A 23,783-nucleotide genomic window follows, 5' to 3' on the forward strand; every position below is an offset into this window, starting at 1 on the left:
TGAGAGCTACCATGTGTTGTTTCATGAAGGGGTTCACTGGAAGTTCACAGTTCACAAATCTGTGGTCTGTGGGATAGCTTTCTTCCAGACAGTTTCAAAGTTTAGGCCTAATAGGGATGCCAAAGCCAAGGAACCTGACTAAACCTAACCCAAAGTAAAACCCCTAAAGCATTACGACAGTAGTTACAGCAACCTCAGCAACAACTGCTTTCATCTACTCATCTGCTTCTTTTGTGATTCACTACTCATTAATGCAGACAAAACCTAAAACTACATTTAAAAAAACATCTACATGTACTCAAAAGTACTTCAAAATGGAAAACAGTATATGTATATTGAAATGTGGTTCATGTCATTGTGAAAAGTAATTATAACTTCACAATGCTATTCAGGAACATTCTGTATCCTTGTTGCATGCAAAATTGTCTCAAGTTGGGAAATTTAACTTAAGTAAATTTATTTCCAATTACAAAAGCTTTAATTACCGATTCGGGTATTGAGAAACAAGACAAATAGTAAAACATCCAACCAAAGAAAACACTTTTCATCCCTCTTTGTCTGTCTTCACTTCAGACACCTCTTTTTTCTCCTTTCTAATCCTCAATCTCCTTTCTTTAGACATTACATTATACTCAATCCTTTTGGAAAGGCAATGGAAGGGTGAAGCAGTAGAGTGAGGTTAGTGCATAGTGACTTGCCCTTTTTGACTCTCTTTTTTTTGCTCTTTGCAATTGCTTTAGTATGGATCCTCCACCAGACAACATCCCCTTAGGGATTGTACCTGTCCAGCATGGATTCTTCCATGGTTTGCAACCCCTCTGGAGGCGTACCATCATCTGTGTTTTATTTTGTGTCCTCGTGTATCTCTAGTCTTTCCCTTCAAGCCTACTCTGTTATTGTCCCTGTATTTCCATTTTTGCATTGTTTTGTGTGTCTTGCATCACCTTCGTGCCTCCCTCTGTGTCTTCTTTCACATCTCCTCATTTCACATGACTCCTCACATCCTTCCTCCTGTAGCTTCACTTGTACCCCCTGACACATTTTCCTTTGCATTTCTCCTCTGCTGTGGTGTTTCCTGTCTCTAGTAGGTTCTGACCTTTCTTAAGTCTGTTTTCCCAGAGGTGCCATATTGTGTTGGGTTCCAGTTTTAGTTGTGCAGTGGGTCCATACAGTCCTTCACTGAGCTGGCTTGAAACAGCTGTGCCCAGCATAGGGCATGCCCTCCTCCCAACCCTGCAGTTCCCTAAAACCCCTACTATTTATGCCACATACAATTTTTAAGGTGGATAGGAATCTTGACCATAAGGATCTATGGACCCCTGATTTCACATAAATGGACAAACAGCAATGGGCACTAGCACAAAAAATCCCTTGTCATCAGTACTTGAAAACCAAAATTAAGATTTTTATGATTGCTCTTCTCTTAAGAGCTACTTACTCGTGCAATTAGTATAACTAAGAGATGTATTCATTTCTAAACACCAGATGCCATGACAACACATACGTGTTTTTTTAAGTATAACAGTTCCATAATATGGGAAGACTATATACTTCTGAAATTAATTAAATTTGACTTACCATAACAGAATCGAGTTTTTGTTTCACCTTCTGCATTCTCATTGATGCTCTTGCAACACTGACAAACTGATCTGCTGGAGACATCACTGAGTTTTTTTGTACAGGAATTTCAGAAAAACTGCTAAAGAAGTGTGGCCCTCTTGGTGAAGCTGTGGTAAGTGATGAACTGAGATCTCTTACGAGTTCAGCTTCCTGTTGTGCAACTGTAGAAATAACCAATATTAAGGTCTCAGGTGAAGCCTTACATTGCCATGGGAAGAAGAATTGAAGGATCACAGTCATTTTGCCAGACATGTATTCAGCAAACACCATCAGAAACTGTACCAATAGTGCTATAGGGAAAACCTGAAAGTGACAGAAAATTTCACCCCTTATTACTACATTTTCTCCCTATCTCTTCTGAGCACAATATCTCATTTCAGTTGTGTTCAGTAATCTCTCATACAGAACTGGGATTTTTGTATTGCTTATAAACAATAGTATTCCTCGTGCAGTAACATTGGCATTGGGTGGGGGAAAGAGTGGGAAGAGAAAGGAATTTTCCAAAGGCAATAAAGTCATAAAGCCTGCACCGAGTTTAAGTCAGCCATTTCACATTTTTTTCAACCTAGCTCAAGTGAGTTCATGGTGCCTGAACAATATTTTGTAAATTGACAGACGTATTATACAGGCACAGGACACACTGACTGACAAGTTGACTTTTGCAATTCTTTGTACTGTGGTCTCAAACCAACAAAGGTTAAAAGAATTCTTCATGGAAGTTCTGCCCAGGATATTAATAAAACTGTTGGTGTACCTAAAATACATGCTGTCAGAGTCTCAAAAATTGTGTCAGTGACTAAAATTAGTATTACTATATGTTTAACTCTTTCAATGCTATGGCAGTATGACTACTTTCTGAAAGAAAAGAGGGTGCTTTTAACGAAAAAGGAACAAAAAGATAGTAACCAAAGACACAAAAGAAGACCACAACCTATGTAAAATCTTACTATCAGCAGCTAAGTCAGAAGACACAAAAAACTACCACTGTGCTGTGTGATCTCGAAATGTGTATGCACACATATATATATTTCAAATTACTACGTTAAGTTTTTTAAGCCTCATTGTCTGCTCAACAATCAAAAAATTCTGAAGAAATTCTTCACACCCAAAAAATTTCATTGTTTTCTAAAATACTGATATCCTATTTAATTGAAGTACAGCACTGAATATTGATTGCAAAGTCATTCCAATCAGTGTTCCTGTAAAAGTCAACCTACACTAAAATTTTACATGAGTAATCCAATTACTATATGTTATCTAAAAAGCCAGTGTATAAAGATAGGATTAGCTTTACAGATCTGCAAACTTCATTAATACAAAAAAATTACTGCATAATTCATATTAACACATTAATTCTCTAGAAGCAAATGTCCTTAATTGAACACAAGTATCAAAAAAGTCTGCAAAGGACAATCTGAATCTTATTTTGTATACCAAAACTTCAAAGATATGTATAAATATCAGTACTCAAAGTTAGCATTCATTACTATCTTCTCTTCAATATAACATGGGGAATAAACATACCTCTGCCATAATGACATCATAGCTATAACAGATATTTATTAGAAGTCTATACACTCTTATTTATTTCTATACAGCTCTTCAACATGTTTTTTTAGCATAGCTGGCACAAACTACTCAGATTCCAATTAAGCTACTAATTAGTTTTCCAAATAATTGTATTTTCTAGCTCCATAATTCACCTTGATAGTGCAAATAGGGTTTTTGTAGGATGCTGCCTTTATATGATAAAGTGCTTCAAAAATCACACAGCATGAAATACAAAAAACTTGAGGGATCTCTGGTGATTTTCAGCTCGGCCAAAACCCTGGCTTAAAGCAATGTCACATAGAACATCGCATAGGACAGACTGTGCAGGACCATGTTCAATTCACTTTTTACATATCTCCCAGAAAAAAGATATGCATTATCATCAAATGAGTGTTTTCTTTTTCTCTCAAAAAAAATAACAAATACTAACAAATTGCTTCCAAAAACAAAATACTTACAGGTAAGTATCAAGAAAATTTGTACTATACCTTTATAATCATAAATGTATACAAGTATTGGATGGTTTTGACCAAAGGCACAAAAAGACACCATGTGCTCATGTGGATGAAAGGCAACATCACGAAGTGGAGATGTGAAGGAGAGGTCAGAATATATAGCCACCTGATCTCCTGCAGAAGTGAAATAAGTTTATTAATCCCATGGAAAAATACTCAAAATATTCGATACAGCAAAATAACAGTTGGTTAAATATTGCATTACTGCAGTGTTTACCACTAAATAAATGTTTTTCAGTCAATTTCCTGATTGAAAAGTAATATTTTGGCATATGACAAAGGAAATACTATATGCTTTTAAGTTACTCAGTAAGTCAGAAAAGTTAGTGCTGTTGCAATAGCTGCAGGAAATGCCAGAGGAGGATGCACCAGGTTAGATGAGTTCTCTTGTTCCGATAAGCACGTTCTGGAAAGGTGGCGTTCCACAGTATTTGTTTGTGCTTGCATTGTACAAAGATAGCATCTTACTTGTGGATTTCAGCTATACAATACTGATAACAGGAGTGAAAGTTGAGCAGAGAATTATTAAAAAATATAAATAAAACTAGCTCTTCAGCTGATGGCACTATAAATGCAAATACAGTGTGTAAACAGAAGTCAAAATCCAATAAAAGCATACTAATAACAAAGTTCCTCCTTCCTTTTACTATGCTTTTAAAGTTTTCAGGCAAATTATGTAGTTGCAGAGACGCAAGCTAACATAGCTGGAAACATGGAAAGTAATTCAAAACAGAACTGTTAGTTATCTGTTAATATAACTGTTAGTTATACTTTCAAAATATTTACTTCTTTATTTTAAAAAATTACATAGATTACAATTACAGACAGACTATAACGTCATCAAATCCAATACGGTATTCTGCTACTTTCTGTTCTTTTTTTTGTCTCTTTTACCTCCCATAGAAGAAAATCTACCCTACATTTTTGTCACATTTTTGCTGAAAGATTTTGGTAGCTATTTTGAAACTCCTTGGCTTGGGGTCTAATTCACAGAGAAATCTTATCTACCACACACCAAAAAATAATTCAGTCTCTGACCACCTACCACAGAGATGAAGTGGTTCTGAACATGAGCCTGATTCTCAAATCTAAACAACTCAACAGAAAAACTTACCTGACCTAAAAAATTTTTTGTGCATGCCATCTCAAGATCCCCACCACATGTAAAGCATCGCAGTATACAAAAAGCTGAGCCTTAGGTGCTCCAGTCATGCTGGATATTACAAACATTACCTCTATTAATTTCCTCTAGAGAATTAAATCTCAGAGATTAATAACAGGTATTTAAAAAGTGGAGCTGAAGTTTCAGGATTCAAGGACATCTTACTAAAGTTTTATTCCATATGAAATGTATTTCAATAAACCTTAGAAAATCCTTTGCCCCTCAGCTTTTACAATTTGGCTTAAGCCCATAAAATAATTAGTTACCTGTTTCTGGATTCCAAACATAAGCCTTTCCATCTTCACTTCCTGAAAACAGGAACGTACCACATGGTGTTAAGGTGCTGTGAATCTTGTCTCTGTAATTTGTGGCACCAACATATTTCTTTGCCGCCAAGCTAAAGATAAAAAAAGTTTGCAAATATAGAAGATACATTCAGCACAGACAATGCAACTTTTTAAGAGTCAGCTCCCCCTCTATTCCTCAGAAAAATCCAGACACCTTGCATACCAAACAGATATGCAAACACACACTTTTTGCAGAGTGCAGTACTCATTTAACCTTTATTTTCCCTAACCTTCATAATGCACCTGACAGTACAGATGAAAATATACATCCTTGTCTTTCAGCAGAAAAAGGAAATCCTCAGATCTAGAGAACAGATAGAGATGCAGTAATTTGCATTATCTTGATCCTGGGTTTTGCAAAAAACAGGGAAATTGGCACTATTACTCCAAGATCTGTCAGGAAAGTTTTCATTATGCTTGTTGAGCTTGAATGATTAAACTCATGCAGCAGCTCTCTTGTCAATCTAATGTCTCCTCCTTGGTCAGAAAACCAGCAGTAGAATCAACAAATTTCAGGCATAAATGTTGATTTATTATTAATATGTAGAATATTATTTTGCAACTTAGGTATCCAAATCTTTTTTCCAGTGAAACACTATTGGTCAGCATAGTAATAATGATCTACAGTCAAACAGTCTGTAGGCATCACATAGGAGAGAATCCACAAGAGGATGGAAAGAAGCATAAATCAGCTTGCAAAAGGTTATTTTAAACACGAGGCATAGCCTGGAAAAAGATATCAAAGTTCAACATGGAGACTAACCCAGCAGCAGTACAATGCAGAATTTGAGGCAAGAACAGCAATAAGGCACCACAGCCCTCAATGACAGAAGACAGTATTATTTCACATTTACTGCAAAAACAATGGAGGTATGCTGGGAGAAGTGCAGTGCATTTAATATGACAGGAAAATTATTTTAAACAATATTTAAAATAAATATACTCTAGATGAAATTCTATTTGGCAAGTAAGAGAAAAGGAAGCTTTAATGATCCCAGTGCAAGACCATATTAGCACAAATAAGAGTTTTAGCTGTATGAATAAAAAAGATAGTATCTCTGAGATGTCATCAGAAGAGCCCTGCAAGATGCAAAACTAACCTTCATATGAAACCCTAAGGTGAGGACTGAACTAAACCAAATCCCTGATCACATACCTAAGTGACAGGACAGCAGCATTATCCAAAAAGATCAAAAAGGCAAGTTTTTGAAAGAGGAAAGTTAAGAGCAACCAGCTGTCAATCAAAGTGAATTGTGTTCATCTGTGACCTCCACCCCCTCTTTTCTCATGCAGGGAATGAACAGTTAATGCTGACGTGTAAAATTATCACCGCTGGGTATCTGACCCTGTGGTTTATTGATAGATTTAAGTCAATGTAACTGTGGGCTGTGGTCAAAGTAGCAGTGTGGTGGTGTCCTCTCCACCCTTATTTTCCCAGGCTCTCCCTCATTTCTTCTCTAGTGTTTGGGCAACTATCAAATGAGTTTGACCAGATAGTTGATTAAAATGAAAATTAATCATTTGTATTTGTAGGCTAATTTTTAGTTGGATCAGTTCACAGATCTGACTTACCCCACATCAAAAGATCTCTAGAGATGATAAAAAAGAAATGCTAGGAATACACGGCCGAAGGTGTGGGAGATTGCAGGAGATGGTATGCCCTATTTGCTTAAAATAATTGTGAAATTGCACCCCGTATTAAACCCTTTCTTAGAGATTAATATGCATACCCATCCTTCCCTCTCAAACTAAAACTCTGCATGTTTCAGAAAGAAAAGCAACAGAAGAACACTGCCTCAAAAACTGCAGGCTCCCTCTCTTAATCCAGCAATTTCACACTTCGACTGAGTGGACAGTTTAGCTTCTAGCATGGTCATTATAATTTATCATTTTCAGTAAAAGAGAAAAGTTCACCATAATACAGTAGAGACCTCAGCTAGTTCAAACATTCAGTCCAGTACAATAACAGAATTGCTTAGTTTGGAAAAGATCTTCAAGATCATGAAGCCCAGCTGTTAGTATAGCACATAGTCCCGTCCACTAGTAAGCCATGTACCTAAGGGCCACATCTACACATCTTTTAAATCTCCAGGGATTTTCTGTGTGGTGAAGGGTGGAAAGAAATCAGTGAAATTAAGGATGAAACATTTTAGAAAAGTTCATATCTCTAATGTGACTTTCCAGAAGAGAATGTTCAAGTGCATCTGATCAACATATGTACGTGATCAGTAAGAGACTCTGGTCAGTCCTACACAATGAAAGGAGAGGAGGGAAAATTGAAATATAGCTAATTCTGTATAAAAATAAGAAAAAAGTATTTTATTTTCAGGGTGAATGAACACTAAAACATGTTGCTCACAGAAGTTGTAAAATCTTTATCCTTCAAGATATTAAAAATCGAATTGTATAAAGCTCTGAGTAGCATGCTGTTGTTTGATTATTGGTTTGAGCTGGTCATTCTCCAACATCAAACTCAAGTTAGTCTATAATCTCCTCGCTTTTTATTTTTGATTGTCCTTAAAAGATCATGCTTATACCAATTAAGAATGAGAAAATCATCAAAAATTGCAAAACTGTCCTACAGCCTGCTTAATAAACCATGGCATGTACATCATTGTATTTTTTAGTATTTATGATGACAATCATCTTCCATTTCATTATCAAAATATCCTTCCCAGAGTCTTAAAAATGCAAAACTAACATACAAATGTTACCGCTTCCAAGTTCTTTTTATGCCCAGATTGCACTTTAAAAGGGATTTCAATCTTTAGAAGACTAACACTGTCTTCTTCATGCCAGTTTAGACTCCCAAGTAATCTAGTAATTTTTAGATATTCTACTCTAAAATACTCACTCAGTATCACCCAAAAGGTCTATAATACAGCAGTGTTTTGAAACCATTTTCTAACCCTAATATTTCTATCCTTGATTATTAGGACATCTTTTTTCTCCCCAACTACACAATTAATACCTTTATGGTATTTTATCTACCCATGTAAATTTTAAAGCATAAAGGAAATACAAATTTTTCACCAAAAATACTAACATTCTGAGATCCATAATTCTCAGGGTACTGTCTTTGGCATGGATTAATAAATGCCTTCCATTCGGATGCACTTCCAAATGATTTATTGGTGTTCCTTTAATATCATTTTCTTTTATTTCCTACAGAAGGACAGAGAATAAAGAAAAACATATAAATTTGTGCTTCAAAACTCATGCTTTTACACATTATTGCCCATTTTTTCTTGCATTATTCTTTTTCTGCTCAATTCATTTTATTGGTTAAGGAAGAAGTTTGTTTCTATATTAAGGCATTACATCCTAGACATCAACTTTTTACAACCATGAGGCAGATTCTGAATATGAGGGCGCTAAAGTATGAACAAAGATATTTTTTAAAGCCTGTGGTCTATTTTATTTTTGTCTCTAGAGAGCATTTATCTATTAAAACAGTGCTATCAAACCTCAAGCATTTTCATCTTTTATACAGGAAAAAAAACCACAGAATCCTAGAATATCCTTAGTTGCAAGGGCCCTACTAGGAATATCAAAGACCAACTCCTGGCCCTACACAGGACAGCAACAAGAATCACACCATGTGCCTTGAGAGTCCAAATACTTCTTGAATTTTCTCAGGCTTGGTGGTGTGATCACTTTCCTCAGGAGTCTATTCCAGTGCCCAACTCAATTAAGTTGCAAAACAATTTAAAAAAATTAAGTCAGTGAATCACTGCACATTGTTCAAGTTTTTCTATACCAATTTTTAAAGAAAATACACCTCTGCAGTTAAACAAAAGGTAATGTATTTTAAAAACTTAATTCAAAACAGATTTGGAAGAGTTCACATAAAAATTGCAATGCTAGTTTAAGAAACCTGATTACCTTATTGATCTTCCAGTGTTGAAAAAGGTGTGGAGGACTTTCTTTGACAGGTGTATCCCAAACTATTATCAGTCCTGAACTATCTCCTGAGAACATGTGGTGCCCTGAGAAATAATGTGTTGCAAGTAAAACACCACACACACAAAACACCACATTGTTATAAAACAATAATACAGAAAACAGGAAAACAACCTTTTGTTCTCTCATTTTTCTGAATAGGCAAATACAAATGCTTTCATCTCTTTTGATATAATATAGTCATTGCAAATGCATTTTGCTCCTATTGCATGACATAAGCTGATACTATAAATCTGGACGCAGTATATACATTAAATACTGAGGTACAGAACATACTTTTAAATTTTTTTCATTTTTATTCATATTCTAAAACTAGCACAAAGTGAGCATTTACAGCTCAATGAGCTTCACATGATAGCTCAATGCTTGCTTTAAGAGAACCTTGAACTAGAACCAATAGTGTTTTCCAACACTCGCTCTTTAAGCACAAATATTTATTCTTTATAATAATACAGTTTTCCTCTTCATAGTACTTACTCAAGTGACTAAACTGAACTACCTAACTATTAATGATGTCACTAAAACTAGAAAAAGTCAAACATTAATTTTCACTCATCTTCAACTCCTCCACCATTAGTTCATATCAGTACAACATTCCCTTTCAGCTGTTAACCTACCAGTTAACATGATTCACAATGGTCAAACCTCTGTCCTTTTCTCTCCGTATTTCCTATTCTCTGTCAGGATTGAAAAGTTCATCACCTTCCCACATCTTCAATTTAGAGCTAAAATTCTCACAGTCTAATTACTACTGCCTCATTTTCTTCATTAAAGAGTCACAAATTGATTTGGGTTGAAAGGAACCTTAAAAATCATCTAGTTCTGACCTCTCTGAAATGGGGAGGGACACCTTCCACTAGAACAAAGCTCAGACCAACATGACCTTGAACACCTTCAGGGATGGGGCAGCCACAATCTCTTTGGGCAACCTGTTCCAGTCTCAGCACTCTCCCAGTAAATAATTTCTTCCTAAGAACTGACTCCCTCCATGAAGTAAAGACAAATAGCAACATTCAAGTTGGCCTTCAATTGGAAAGAAAACTATTGTAAAAGCAGTATTAACTACATACCTTCAGCATCAAAACAAAGTGTGTTGATGAAACTTTTATGGCCATCAAGCTCCTGTAGCAGCTGCCCATGGATTTCTTTCACATTTGCATTCCAGATTCTAATCACTGAGTCGTAACATCCTGTCACAACCAACAAGTCAGCAACTGGGTGGTACTTGGCAGTGTAGACAAATGAGGGATGAGGGAAAACTCTCATTGCAGATGCTGCCTTCATTTCTATTTTCCACATTCTAAAAGGAAACAAAGTTAGAATTTCTACTGCATAAAGCAGTCACACACACAGGTGTAACTCATGCCATATTTTGTGCTACTGGTTCTAGAGGCAAATGCTTGCAAACACTTAACAATACCTGTTCTTTCCAGCAAATTGTTCCACTTTTATTTAATCCTTTAATATGGTACTTTCTAACAAGAATTAAGAAAAACTTACTATTCAATCTTCAAAGCAAATTAGTGACTACTTATTCACTTAATGGATATATTTCTCATTTTAAAATACTCATAAAGAAATCCATGGAATGAATTGGTTTCTTTCTTTCAGGAGTTACAACCAAATTAAGCTGTTCTGAGGTATCATTCATTTAAAACAATATTAGAACAAGAAAAGCCATAAAGGAACAGTTAGGGCTACTAAACATAAACAAAAATCCCAGAAATTTTTAGAGTATTGATTACCAGCCACAAGTGATCATGATCTCAAGGATGATTACATCACATAAATCCCCTTCTTACTATTAATCTATTCCCTATCCTTTGCCACCCATAATTTTAAGATCAGATTTTTCTTAGCGTTTTTTATTTGATGGCATGCATTTTATTAGTGAACCTTCCCCAAAGATGAGTCCATAAAGAATAAAACAGTACCTGCATAACTAAATACAGGTGGGCAGCACATTACACACAGTACTCAGTCACAAAATGTTGTTGAATTTTTAGTGGCACCCCCCCTGGTGAGGCAACCACTTCTGCTGGCTATTGAATAATTCTAAGTATACTCAGAGGTGACTTAAAACCAAAATTGCAACCCGTTTGAGTACAGCAATTAATTTGCAATTTGATGCAGAAAGGTCACAAGGAGTTTACCTATCTTTTAGAATGGTTGTAATCTAACAAAATAAAGTTAATTTATTGCTCACAAATAATGCACAACTAAACCTTGGGAAGGTTTGAGGATAACACAGAATACTATATAAAGAAGAATTCACATAAATTCATAAATTTACCTTCATGTTACCTTAACTCAGTATGAGATAATCTAAATAATAAAATGATAAGTATTTTATTTTAAAGCAGTGAGGTGCTGAGACTTTTTAAGGAGCTGAAGGCAACTCACAACAAATACAGGAACTAATAACTCATACAGTGACTGCACATAGTGCACAGAAAATAAGACAGACCAGTGCAGTTTCAACTTGCTGCCAGAAATTCAAGAATTGAGGAACAGCTCAGCCTTCTTACAGGCAATATAAAAGACTGAAATTTATATTTACCTCAAAATAAAAAATTCTTACTTAATCCACTCCCAAATTTTAAAAAAATGTGCTGAACTCTCAACACACTTTTTTTATGCCTACATACAAGCAGCAAAAAACCTAAAACAGTTCCACACATACAATATATCATTTAACAATTCCTCTGGCATTTCAATTGTGCAACTGCCTGCAGCAGTACTGAGCTACGTAATAGGAAAAATAGACAAAGATCTGGTGGGCTAAAAAAATCCCAGAAAGTTCTATGAAAACCAATAAAGTTGCTCACAATAAAATTGTACAGTGCCCCAACAATATTTTCATGTGTATCTACAACTTTGAGGGTTTTGGCTTTTAAATCTGAACAGATCAATATTTTAACATTAATACTGCAGGGAAGTACACTTTAATATAGAGGATTCAATTTAAGAAATAACAGTATCAAAATTCATTTACAGCAGTCTAAGTTGAATTACTTTACTAGGCGTAAAAAACATAGTAAAAGAACACCACCAATATACATCCATGCAGTTTGGTAAATTTACACAAATAACTTGAATCTTAAATTTTCTATTTCCTGCCTAGTGTTCAGTTATACAAACTTAATACTGCGTTCCTGGTATGGCAATTTCTCCAGGAACAGAATAATACAACTGTCTCAGTGTCTTGTTGAAATAAAAACTCCTTTAGTTTTTTACTGCACTGTAGATTTAGACACTAGAGTTTTTGGAAAACTTTGGTTTTAAATAGAATTAAATTATAAATAGTAAATACAATTAAGTGATTAACCCAATCACAATTTTTATATTATTTTAGTCACATGGTAACCAAATCTTTAATTAAAACATTATAGCACAGTTTGTAGTAAAACCTTGAATTAGACCACTTTCTTTTCAACTTCTGATGGTATCTGCTAGAACATTTCATCATACTGACCTGACAGTGCCATCAGAGGAAGCAGTAAGAAGGTGTTGATTGTCTTTTGACCAACAAAGATCATACACTATGTTAAGGTGACCATAAAATTCTCTCAGGAATTGTCCAGAAGGAATTTCATACACTAGGGAAGTTGAAATGGAAAAATATAAGTTTTGTAAGTATTTGCAGTCAAACACTACTAGTAGCTACTAGAGCCAAAGTTTAGTCTAATCTTAGGCTGATTTTGTGCTAGCATAAATCAACTCATTTTCTTTATCTTCTCATTTTGAGGCAACAGGATGAAATAATTGCGAGACATGAATAGACAGCACGCATCTACTTCCATCTAGTGGTTCACAGATGTCACAAATGTCTTACCCCTTAAGAAACACCTTATTTGCACTAAATCATTAGAACCAGATTAGGATTATGTTGGGTTTTTTTTTAATCCTGACAACTAATTGACCAATCTTAGAAATTTTTTAACACTGAGATAATTTTCTGAGGCTATGTAATAAAGGAATCTAGATTTACTGCTTCTTTCATTTAAACACTTACTTTGTATACATTTAAAATACTGCTCTCTCTAAATCTCAAAACTTTTATGCAAGGTTTAAGAACTATGCAGTTGAAGCTACCATGATAAAGCAGTCAAAAATCTGAGTTGCAAGGAATGTTTGTACTTCAACTGAACTGGACCATGGAACACAGCAGCTTCTAGTAGTCTGTCTGGAGATGGCAACATTCTGGTATCTAACTTTCAAGACAGGTTAGGAGAAAAACTTACATGAAAATTGTGTGAGGTGGAGGCTTAAATTGTAATTTTCCTTAAAACATTATCATCAGAAACTATGCTCCTTCTGCAAACTGATTTAGTATTCTCAATAGGCCTCTGGGCAGAAACTGTGTCATTTCATACCATTAAACTGTGTATATGTAACCATGTAGGAAAAGCCAGTTCCAGCCCTATCAACACAGAAAGAGCATTTCCCTCAATGCTCTTTAATGCAGAGAACAATCTTCTAACCACAATTCCAAGCCAGAAACTCTAAAAAAGCACAATATAAAAATTAACTTCCCTCTTTAATCTTTAATTTCCAAATACATGGATTATAAGCAAAAAGCCAAAATGTATTTAAACTTACAAGCAATGGGATAGCCATTCCTTCCTGCACATGCTGCTGCCAGTGTTCTCCCATCATGAGAGAAGCGGATACAGAAGCAGCCCATATCTCCTCCTCGCAGGGAAAGCAGGTGCTTGTTGGGAATGCGGCAAGCCTGGCTTTTCAGGGAACAGTTGGTAGGAATATTAACTATCCAGTGCATGGAGCACACTCTTAGCTCCTGGCATGTGGAAGTTCTAAAAGGCTCGTAATATCTTAATGGCATTCCAAAGTAAAATTCAATGTATTATAAACAGAGACAGTTCTGCAGCACAACCAAGGCCCGATGAATGCTTATCTCTTTCTGCCCCATCATTACAAACAACTAGCAAGTTTAAAAAACCTTTAAAATATTAAATTTAAATAAATTCCTTAATCTTAAGAAATGCTTAATAATGCCTACCATCAATGACGTAAGATGTGGAGTTAGACTGTAAGTCAAGCTTGTTTAAAGAGTCTAAGCACAACTTTTAGTAACCTAATGACTGCAGTGTGAACTTGGAAACCCAATCACAGGCACTCAAATCTTTAGTGTTCTACCAAATAATTTTAACATTCCTCATCCGTATTTAAATATCTGACTTTTAAAGACAGAACCAGAGACGAAAAATTTCAAAAAACTGAACTAGTATTTTAGACAGACCCCATTCCTTTCTCCCAACATATTACCTCTTTTGGACCCAATAGCTTTTTCTCCAAAACTAAATTTTAAGTTTAAGGTGAAGGTCAATATCCACAGCAGATCTGTGGTTCTTCAATGCAAGCTCTTTCTGTCATAGTTTAAAAATGTTCTCAACAAACAAAAAGAAAAGTCAAGAAAACATATTTCTAATCAAGCTGAAATCTGAGAACTGGCTTCCTGTCTTACTTCCATTACCCAAATAACCCTACTCTTTCAAATTCTTAAAGAATTCTGCAGATAAAAGTATCTGGCTGTTCTGGTGAAAAAAAGTTAAATCACCCATATTTGCTAAGGTTAAGCCTCCTTTACCACCTATGAGTTTCTAATGTTTTGTTTAATATCTTTATTAATTATTTTAATTAATTATTTGCTTCACAATATGTATAAAAATATAGTAAATATTTAAATTATTTTCACTTAAAAATTAAAGAAAAATGCTTCACCTGTCCAGGCAATCTTGACCACTTAAACTGCTCCTTCTTCTCCTCTGAAGAAAGTTCACATCCCTCTCTCTGGAGCTCTGACAGTGCTGTATTATTTTGTTCCTGTTGAACAGCTGACATAGAGTGCAAAGGACCAACCTTAAGGCAAACAAAACTAAGTATCAGGGAAAAAATACTTTTAAAGTGAACAATGTAATTTCTAAAAAGGTTAAAAGGTACTTTTTGATTTAAATGTCTGGTATTTTTATATTTGGAACACAGAGATGGGAAAAGCTTAATACATGAAAACTGCATTGCAACATGTCATTTAAAGTGACCAGGAAGTCAGAAAGTAGTCCAAGCTTCCAAAGTTGTGTCAATCAAATGGTATCACACTTTTTCAAATAATCGATAATCTCCTATTCTTAGTAACTATCAAGGTCAGTGAAAATTAGAATTATTCCACTATTGTATTGCAATGTACTCCTGAGAAGGTGCACATCTCACTAGGCTTCATAGTACAAAAGTGAGCAGAAGAAAGTATTATTACAGGTCTAAATACAAATGGGAAATTATATAATAGAGAAATCTTGTGTTTGCATCAGAGAAAATGCCATATCTATCTTGAATGCCCATCTCAGCACATACCAGTGTAAGACTATTTTTAAAGAAGCTTTCATTTGTGAAAAAAAAAAAAAAATACAGCTCAATACTGATAGAGGGTGCAGGGAAGCAGAGTTTAGTAACTTGCATCTTTTATCAAAGAATTTATACACCTGTGTGAGTTCAGTGACTTTAAAAATGGCATTTCTGCTAATAAGAAGGAACGTTATTCTTCAAGAAAGTACTCTGAAAGTTTTCTGACTGTCAGTGGCAAAATACTTGAAGATGTAGGTAGAAAAGTATGCCTATTTTTGAAAGATACCTATAATGGGCTGACTTTGAAACACCTATCTTGAGAGGTAATATTCTTACAATACATTTTATATATTGCAAGTAAGCACAGCTTTTATATATATGCATACAAACACAAATTCACGTGCTCTACCTAGGTACTAGTTCCCACAGAAAAGTCTGCATATTTGCAAATATATTTATACATTATGTATTTAACTTACATAATCTGGCAGTTTGAGGCCTTTTACAGTTACATATAAAGTCGATGGGTAACGATTTCTAGGACACTTTGCCCACCAGTCATAAACCTCAACAACATTTGAATGTGACTTGGTCCTTGAAGGTGGGTAATATAACTGCAGTCGAAGTTTTCCACCAACGTTTAGAACTCCATTTGCACCTACAAGCTGGAGGGTGATTAAAAAGAGGAACACAAAAGTAATTGATAATTTTTAATATCTTAACTAGCAGTATAAACTTTTGAAATCTACTTCCCATTGCAGAAATGTCCTAACTCTAAAAGTGGTAATGAACTAAGCAAGTATTTAATCCCTCCAGGATCAAATAACAAAGATTAAATATTAAATGGCAGCCTAGTTTCACAAAATACTTCCCCAGCAGTAATATCTTATGAAAGTGGGAAGACCTCTGCAATACCTTTTTAATTTTTTTTTAAACGACTACTGGCTAAAATCAACCAAATCTCAAAGGACTACTAGTCCACAAACAGCTTCTTCCAAATCTGTCCTCTGAATGCTGCAACAAAGGGCATTGGTAAGGCTTTGGCTCAGAGCAGAAGATGCAGCAATGTAGAACCTCTCCAACTTCAGAGGAGACAGAGTCCTGTCTACTGAAATGAAGAATAGCAGAAGTACCTACTGCCATTAACACTGAACAGTGCTGAATCAGGACATTTCTACTTCGACTGATACAGATGAAAGAATAATGCAGGCAGATGCAGAAAGAATGAAGGACAGGCAACAACTTTATTCATATTTATGAGCTGAAAAATTGTTCTTCCCTTTATTCAGGAGCAGGCTGTACTGAATGCCTGGATGCACAGTTACTACCAGCTCTGCTAACAGACACACAGTATAGCAGATCCTGTTTCCAGTAGATTTACCTTGGGTGGAGCTCAGAACAATCTCTGAATTGAATTGCTGTGGAGACCCCCATTCCTTCACCTACACTTGCAGTCTTTATCTTCTGTATTTCTCACATTTCCTCTACGTTGTGGACCGCTCAATGATTGTCAATTATTATCACACATACACATAGGCGTAAATAAACAATCCTCAGGGAAATTGAAGTTTGTCAGCTCTCAGGGAACTAATTGACACATTCAAGTCTCTCTTAAAATGGTAGAAAGGTACATATGTGCTGGCTAAATTACCCATACCTCACATTTGACACATTTGTATCTCAATTGCCACAGCATTTCAAACTCTGCAACTGAAAATGAGAAGCATCCTATAATTAAGTAAGGGAGTCTTTTCAAAGACTGGACAACTGAAAATGCCACTAGAATACAGAACAGGCTGTGGTACAGAAATTAGTGCATTTGTAATTTTCTTCACAATCACATAAGCACAAAACAACCTTATGTAATTTATGAACAAACAAAAAAAACTTACACATGCTATACTTCCTTGAAAAACACACTCTTTAATGTCAAGCCTGTTATTGTGTTGATTTCATGGGGTGGAAGAAGAGGAAAAGGAGAGAACAGCCAAGCAAACGAGGAGGCTTTTTTCCCCATCTCTGTTGCTGAAAATATTTTAAAATGCTTTCCTACTTAGTACAGTTAGAAATTTTCAGATAAAAGGATTTATGAATTTTGTTTCTTCATTTAAATATTTACAGTACCTTTAGAAATGCCCAACAGATTTTTCGGTAATGACCTTCCTGAATTTTTACATCAGAGCTGGCTCTCAGATCATGTACATTTGGAGAATCAAGGACCTAGAAGTATCAGCAGGAATATAAATGTATTTCTAATGAATGTATACTTCACAGTAATTTTAAAAAACTGCTGAAAATATGCTTGGTGAATTCACTAAATTAAACAGATTTAAATTTTAAGATATTACAAAACCAGTGTTTCTTCCACACAAGTATGAAATTAGAATAAACAGGTCCTTATGCATTTATCTGATGACTATTTTATTAATAAATAAAATTCACTAATTTTACTATTTAGACTATATTTCTATCTGACTATTTATGACCTCTATTAAAAAAGAAAAGAAGTCTAGCCTCAAAAAAACTTATTCTTGCTCCCCTTACATCTCAATAAAAGAGAAAAAAATGTGTAATTTTCTTAATAATTCAGAAATCATTTAGATCACAAATCTGACAGCTAAAACCAGCTGCATATTAATCTAGATGGAAAATGGCAGTCAAAAAGTTAGTTTTTCTTTCGTAGCTTTATCAGTTTTGTTATCAAATCAGTCATAGAACAGTCTGGGTTGGAAGGAACCTTCAAAGATCACAGAGTTCTGATCCATGGCCTTGGACATTTTTCACTAGATCAGGCTCCTCAAAGCCCCATCCAACCTGGCCTTGAACACTTCCAGGGATGCCTATGAGTCTCCATTTTTCTGTCAGGGACCTGAATTTTCCCATATTTAGCAACTCCTGGAAGTTTATCTGGTATACAAAAAAACCTTAGAATAATACTTTTTTCCAACTTATATTTCATAAACCACACTGAAGTCAAACAGCCTTTTTTCAGTGGAATTATCTTTTGGTTCCAACATTATTTCCATGAAGAATTTTTACATACAAATGTAATTAGTTTTGTGTTAAGCAATTAAGGATATTTAATTCTCTGAATATGTTCATTTACAAGCATCACAAAATATTAGGAAACATATTGCAATAAATTATACTCAATCTATTTGAAACAGGAAAAAAAAAGGAATGAAAAATATTTCTTGTATTAAGTTTCCATTTTTATGTTAATTCTACAGAATCTCTCTGTACAAATATTGGAATGTCTAAACTAAAAATTATGTAACCTAAAATTTTTCCTTTAAACATAATTGTATTGGAGGACAAATTAATAGTTACTTTATTAAGACTGGGACAAGAGAGGTGCATGTTTAAGATGTTAATGGAAACAATGCAAGAGTTTGTTCATTGGTACAATGAGGTGCTGCTACATACAGATGAATTCCACTTTTGAGCTTCTTGTACTTAACCCTCTTTTCAGATTCCAAGAATGTGAAAATAGTGATATCCACCATATCTTACCAGCCTTCCTCAGAAGTTTGAGAGCTGATTTTATAAGAAAGCTTCGTACATCTTGTTACTACCAAAACAGGATCCTTTCCTATAAAAAAACCCCACTTTTTGGTATCTCCACTTGACTTTGTACCTTAAAGCTATTAACCCAGTTTAACTGAAATAAAACACCTGATTCAGTGAAATAGATACTGTTGAAGAAACAAACCAAAAAACAGAATGTGTGTAAATCAAATGCAAAATATTTCTTCTTACCTCAAAAAACAGGATAACCTGAGGGTTTTCCTCAGTGTTTTGAATAAAGTAAGTAAAACACTCATTAAATATTACTTGCTCTTCCCATTCTGGAATTGTTGATTTAGACTTTCTAAAATCACATGGTTGTGTCATTACAGGAAGAATGTGCTTTATTTCTTCTTGTTCATAAGATGAATCTTCCTTCTTACTGTTTGAACATTTCCAAAGAATCACAATTGTTAGAGCATTTAAAAAACAACCTTGAACAAAACAATACTTTCAATTACTGAAAGCTAAGAAACATATAAAATACTATGTGCCTGATTCTAAAACAATTTTTCTAAGCCCAGTGAATATTTAAGGCAATTTGCAATGTATACAGAAAAACTACAAGCTGAAGTTGAAAATCCTAACAATTAAGTTACTGTTAGCAAATTAATGCAAAATTATCATGGTGGAGTCTACTGCTTAAACCCCATTAAAATTTGGTTTCAGGAAAATTATGGATAATGACAGTGGAAACAAATAACTGAAATAATTAGACATATAAAGAACTAAACTTCATTTAAGGATTTTAAAAGTTCTTAATATAAAAGGCAGACGCTATTTATACTACTAGAATTTGGTTACATATTCTTGGCTTTTATATATTTTTGACACTTAAGAAATTTTGCCTCTGGGAAGACTATAGAATGAACTGTGTTGGAAATATCACAGATTCACAAAATATGCTGAGTTGGAGTATACCTATTTATTCTAATCAGTGATAATAGAAACAGTTTATTAAGTCACCTATAATCCTTCTTCACATATAAGCCACTTCTCTGATCAACAATATGGATTTTAACCACAGGATGAGATACCAAGTGATCAATTTTAAGTCGATCCGATCTATGGATATAAATTCCCAAAACAAGATCATCGCCAAAACCAAATTTAGATTGAGTTGAAATTTCGGAATTCTTCATTTCTTCATCATTTTCTGCAGCAAATTCCATGGTTTCTTCTAGAAATTGGAGCAAAGTAAACAGTCACTGGTGCAATATAGTAACTTGTGTCTCAACTCAAAACTACTAACAGTAAATAAATTTTCAAGATTGTAGATTGATTTATCAAATAAACGTCCTCACAAATAAGCCTCAGAATTGGAGGAACAGAGGTATGATTGAGTAACTTAAGAAATATAAGTAACTCAAACAGCTCAATCACTTCCATGTTACTACTGTGGACAAAGCAGCACAAAAAGAAAGGGCAGCAAAGTAGCACAGTATTATAACATTTTATTGGCAGACCTTTTCTGGTTTTCTTCTTAACCTTCTTGGCTTTAGGTTTCTGTTTATCCATCCTTTCTGATGTAAATAGTCTCTCAGGTGACTGACTTTCATTGCCACCTTCGTCTGGATGATGATGCTGCAGCTCAGAAAGGGACATTGCACTGCAAGGTAATGGATCACTGTCAGCAGCTGCGGTCCACTGCATATATTGATACAATTACTCATTGACATTATTAATCCATTATTAAACCTGAAATTCTGCAACTCATCAGCTGTGTATCTTGAAAACACAACAGCCCCCAGCCCCATTAGTGTCTTGCCTTTCCCAGCACTCTCCCCCTTTCCTTTCCCCCTAATTTCCAGCCAACTGCAGAACCATTTATATGAAGAGTTAAACAAATACTCTTCTGCTGGATCAAGACCATCACTTATCACTAAAAAAAAAATCATGCACGAAACTACCTTAATTTAAGAGTTGAGTTCCACACTAAACAAACATCAAATAGCAATGAAGAATATTTTTTTTTAAAGTTAAAAAGAATCCATGAGCTAAATATTAATTGTGACAACCTTTTGAGAAAGGATTTAGTACTATTTTTTTATAACAAAATCATCCAGGTAATCACTTAGAAAATATGAACAATTTATCAGAAAGCTGCTGCTTATCTTGAAATGAAACATTTTGTTAAAGATTCACAGACAACACACTGTGTACAGTTTGTCATGTTACCTTGTTTCAGCTTCACTTAAAACTGCTCGCTCTTTCTTCTTTTTCTTTTTTTTGCCCACTTCATTATTCAGTGTAACTTCATGCCTTTGAACAATGGAGGTAGATTCAGACATCTGTTCTTTAAGTTTCTTTCTGATTTTCTTTTTAATTGCATTTGCCTCTTCCTCAGCCATGTGCAGCTGATAGGCTTGAATTAGCTGCTCTTCCTCTTCTAATTCAGTTACATTTCTCACTTCAGTCAAGGAATTTTTGATCTTTCTATCACCTTCCTGATGAGGTACATCTGTTTGTGATTTACTTTTTGTTTTCTTCTTTGGAAAATCATCAGTCTTTTTTTCAAAACTCCCCAATTTAGCTTCATATAAATCATCCTCCTCATTAAATTCTTCTTGTAACAGTGATTTCTTTTTCTTCTTGTTCGACTTTGGCTGCTTGTTCTCTTCTCCACTAACAACATCATTGTTTATTTTCTTTGCAATTGATGCTTTCTCTCTCAATTTATTTTTTGTAAATCTTGGGCTCTCTTCTTCAGGATTATATGTGTTGTTTATAATTGCTTCATCATTCACACTTTCCTTAGATAGATCAATACTATTTCTAAAGGTATCAAGCTATAAATGAAAAGAACATACAACATATTTCTACTAAAAATCAGGTTCCAAGGATAAACACTGCACTTCATGTTATTCCTTCAGCAACGTAAAATTAAATCAAATATCTATTTATTTTGTTGTTTCAATTTGGCAAATGACAGATGGTAAGTCAACAGAAAATTCACATCGAAAAGAAATTTGGTATTTGGGCACCTCATCCTCAATGTTACACTATGTTTTCTTATGACTTTTACATATATCCAAGTAAAAAAAAGGAAATCAACAAGTCTACTCCATAAACAGATGCCAGTGTTTTACACTGTGGAGGATGACAAGACCTCATGCACCATGAAAACAAAGACTTTCATTCACTAAAAATCTAAGTTAGAGACATATTTCAGGCTTAGTTGTTTGTAGTCTCTTATACTGAAAGCTGCTTGTCAGAACTCAATTTCAGCTAATGCATTTGTTTAAGCGCTTCTTGATGGTTTTATAGAAAACACATTGTAAACTTTCCTCTCTCCTTTAACTTTCTATTTCTGGTTACTAAAGGTTATAATGCTACTTCCCTGCCTCTTTGGATATGTTCAAGGTCAGGTTGTAAGGGGCTCTGAGCATCCCGATCTATTTCAAGATATTCCTGATCATGGCTCACTTCTAGTCAGGATATGTCTCCCAGTTACAGAATCATGTTTGTCATAAACATTTGTAAAAAGTGACAATATGTGTAATAAGCCTTGCATTTTCATCTTATGCTTGCTTAAAGAAACCACTAACATCATATTTATTTGTAATCCAATGATTCAAGAGGATGTGCATAAATAACTTGAAACACAGTAAGGAAAATAAAAGAATTTAAGAGCAAGTTTTGCATAAACTAAGCAAAAACCCTAAAACAGAATAATGTTTTTAATAGATTGTTCACTTCCTTATCATAATTTCTGCTAATAACTTTACCTGTAGAGTATGAGAAATGAAGATTAAAACACACTAACAATTAAACCCACAGTGGCCAATAGCTAAGGTAATGCTGATTTTTGTCTTTGGTAAAACATCAATCCACTACGTGCAAGTAGTAGAGAATTTGAGAAATCCTGAACCAAAAGCCCTCATCTATGACCTGGTCAAGAGTTTCTAAAATAACTCTGATATTCAAGAATAATCTCCTTAAAGGAATCTACCTGATGCAAAAACTGGCTCAAAACACTTACTAGAATTTGTTATTTATTATTGCCTACGAACAAAAAACCATAGATTTATAGAATCACTCAGGCTGGAAAAGACCTCTAAAATCATCAAGTCCAACCATTAACCCAGCACCACTAAACCATATCCCCAAGTGCCACATCCACATGCCGTTTGAACAGTTCTAGGGATGGTAACTTCACCATTTCCTTGGGCAGCCAGTGCCTGACTATCCTTTCAATGGAAAAGTTTTTCCTTTTATCTAAACCTCCTCTGGTACAACTTGAGGCCATTTCCTTATAATAAAAACAAATCACAATCTCAAACTACAGCAAATTTCAGGAACATTAATGATACTGCAGGCAGCACAAAGTTGCTTCAGCAGTTCAAATATAAATTCCTCAGATAAATAGCCTGTATAATCTCAATTCAGCCACCTTTCTTATATACTGTAATTACATGACATAGTTAAACACAGAGGAAAGATGCAAATAAATTACAAAACAATGAAGCAAAAGCCAAGAGGTTTATAAAAACCTTCAGATTAGGATTCTGGCAGAGGTGGGAATACTGATACAGATTCTTTGAAACACAGGACTGAGAGATGTCAACTAAGAGCAATCATCAATACATAAACACTGAATTGAATTAGAGAAAGGAGTTAGGCTGGAAAAGCAACTCAGTAGACAAGCCTGTCTCTGGAGTAACTCCAGAGGGTTGCTGACTTTCTCAGCTTAAA

At 34.7% G+C, this 23,783-nt stretch overlaps 1 protein-coding gene across 1 annotated transcript in view; it reads right to left on the reverse strand.

Moving 5' to 3' along the window:
* The window catches only part of AHI1 (Abelson helper integration site 1), an 86,916-nt gene that overhangs the window by 54,845 nt on the left and 8,288 nt on the right, over positions 1 to 23,783 (reverse strand). The window contains exons 4-18 of the mRNA XM_056488327.1: positions 21,267 to 21,877; positions 20,555 to 20,697; positions 20,055 to 20,268; positions 19,281 to 19,470; positions 17,646 to 17,741; positions 16,001 to 16,186; positions 14,904 to 15,041; positions 13,761 to 13,893; positions 12,634 to 12,757; positions 10,229 to 10,458; positions 9,081 to 9,184; positions 8,242 to 8,360; positions 5,115 to 5,245; positions 3,660 to 3,800; positions 1,579 to 1,781 (exon numbers count right to left, since the gene is read on the reverse strand). Coding sequence (XP_056344302.1) covers positions 1,579 to 1,781; positions 3,660 to 3,800; positions 5,115 to 5,245; positions 8,242 to 8,360; positions 9,081 to 9,184; positions 10,229 to 10,458; positions 12,634 to 12,757; positions 13,761 to 13,893; positions 14,904 to 15,041; positions 16,001 to 16,186; positions 17,646 to 17,741; positions 19,281 to 19,470; positions 20,055 to 20,268; positions 20,555 to 20,697; positions 21,267 to 21,877 — 2,763 coding nt within the window. The remainder of the gene's footprint in view (positions 1 to 1,578; positions 1,782 to 3,659; positions 3,801 to 5,114; positions 5,246 to 8,241; positions 8,361 to 9,080; positions 9,185 to 10,228; positions 10,459 to 12,633; positions 12,758 to 13,760; positions 13,894 to 14,903; positions 15,042 to 16,000; positions 16,187 to 17,645; positions 17,742 to 19,280; positions 19,471 to 20,054; positions 20,269 to 20,554; positions 20,698 to 21,266; positions 21,878 to 23,783) is intronic.

This window comes from Oenanthe melanoleuca, chromosome 3, assembly GCF_029582105.1.
Source record: "Oenanthe melanoleuca isolate GR-GAL-2019-014 chromosome 3, OMel1.0, whole genome shotgun sequence".
In the NCBI taxonomy this organism is placed as follows: Eukaryota; Metazoa; Chordata; class Aves; order Passeriformes; family Muscicapidae; genus Oenanthe; species Oenanthe melanoleuca.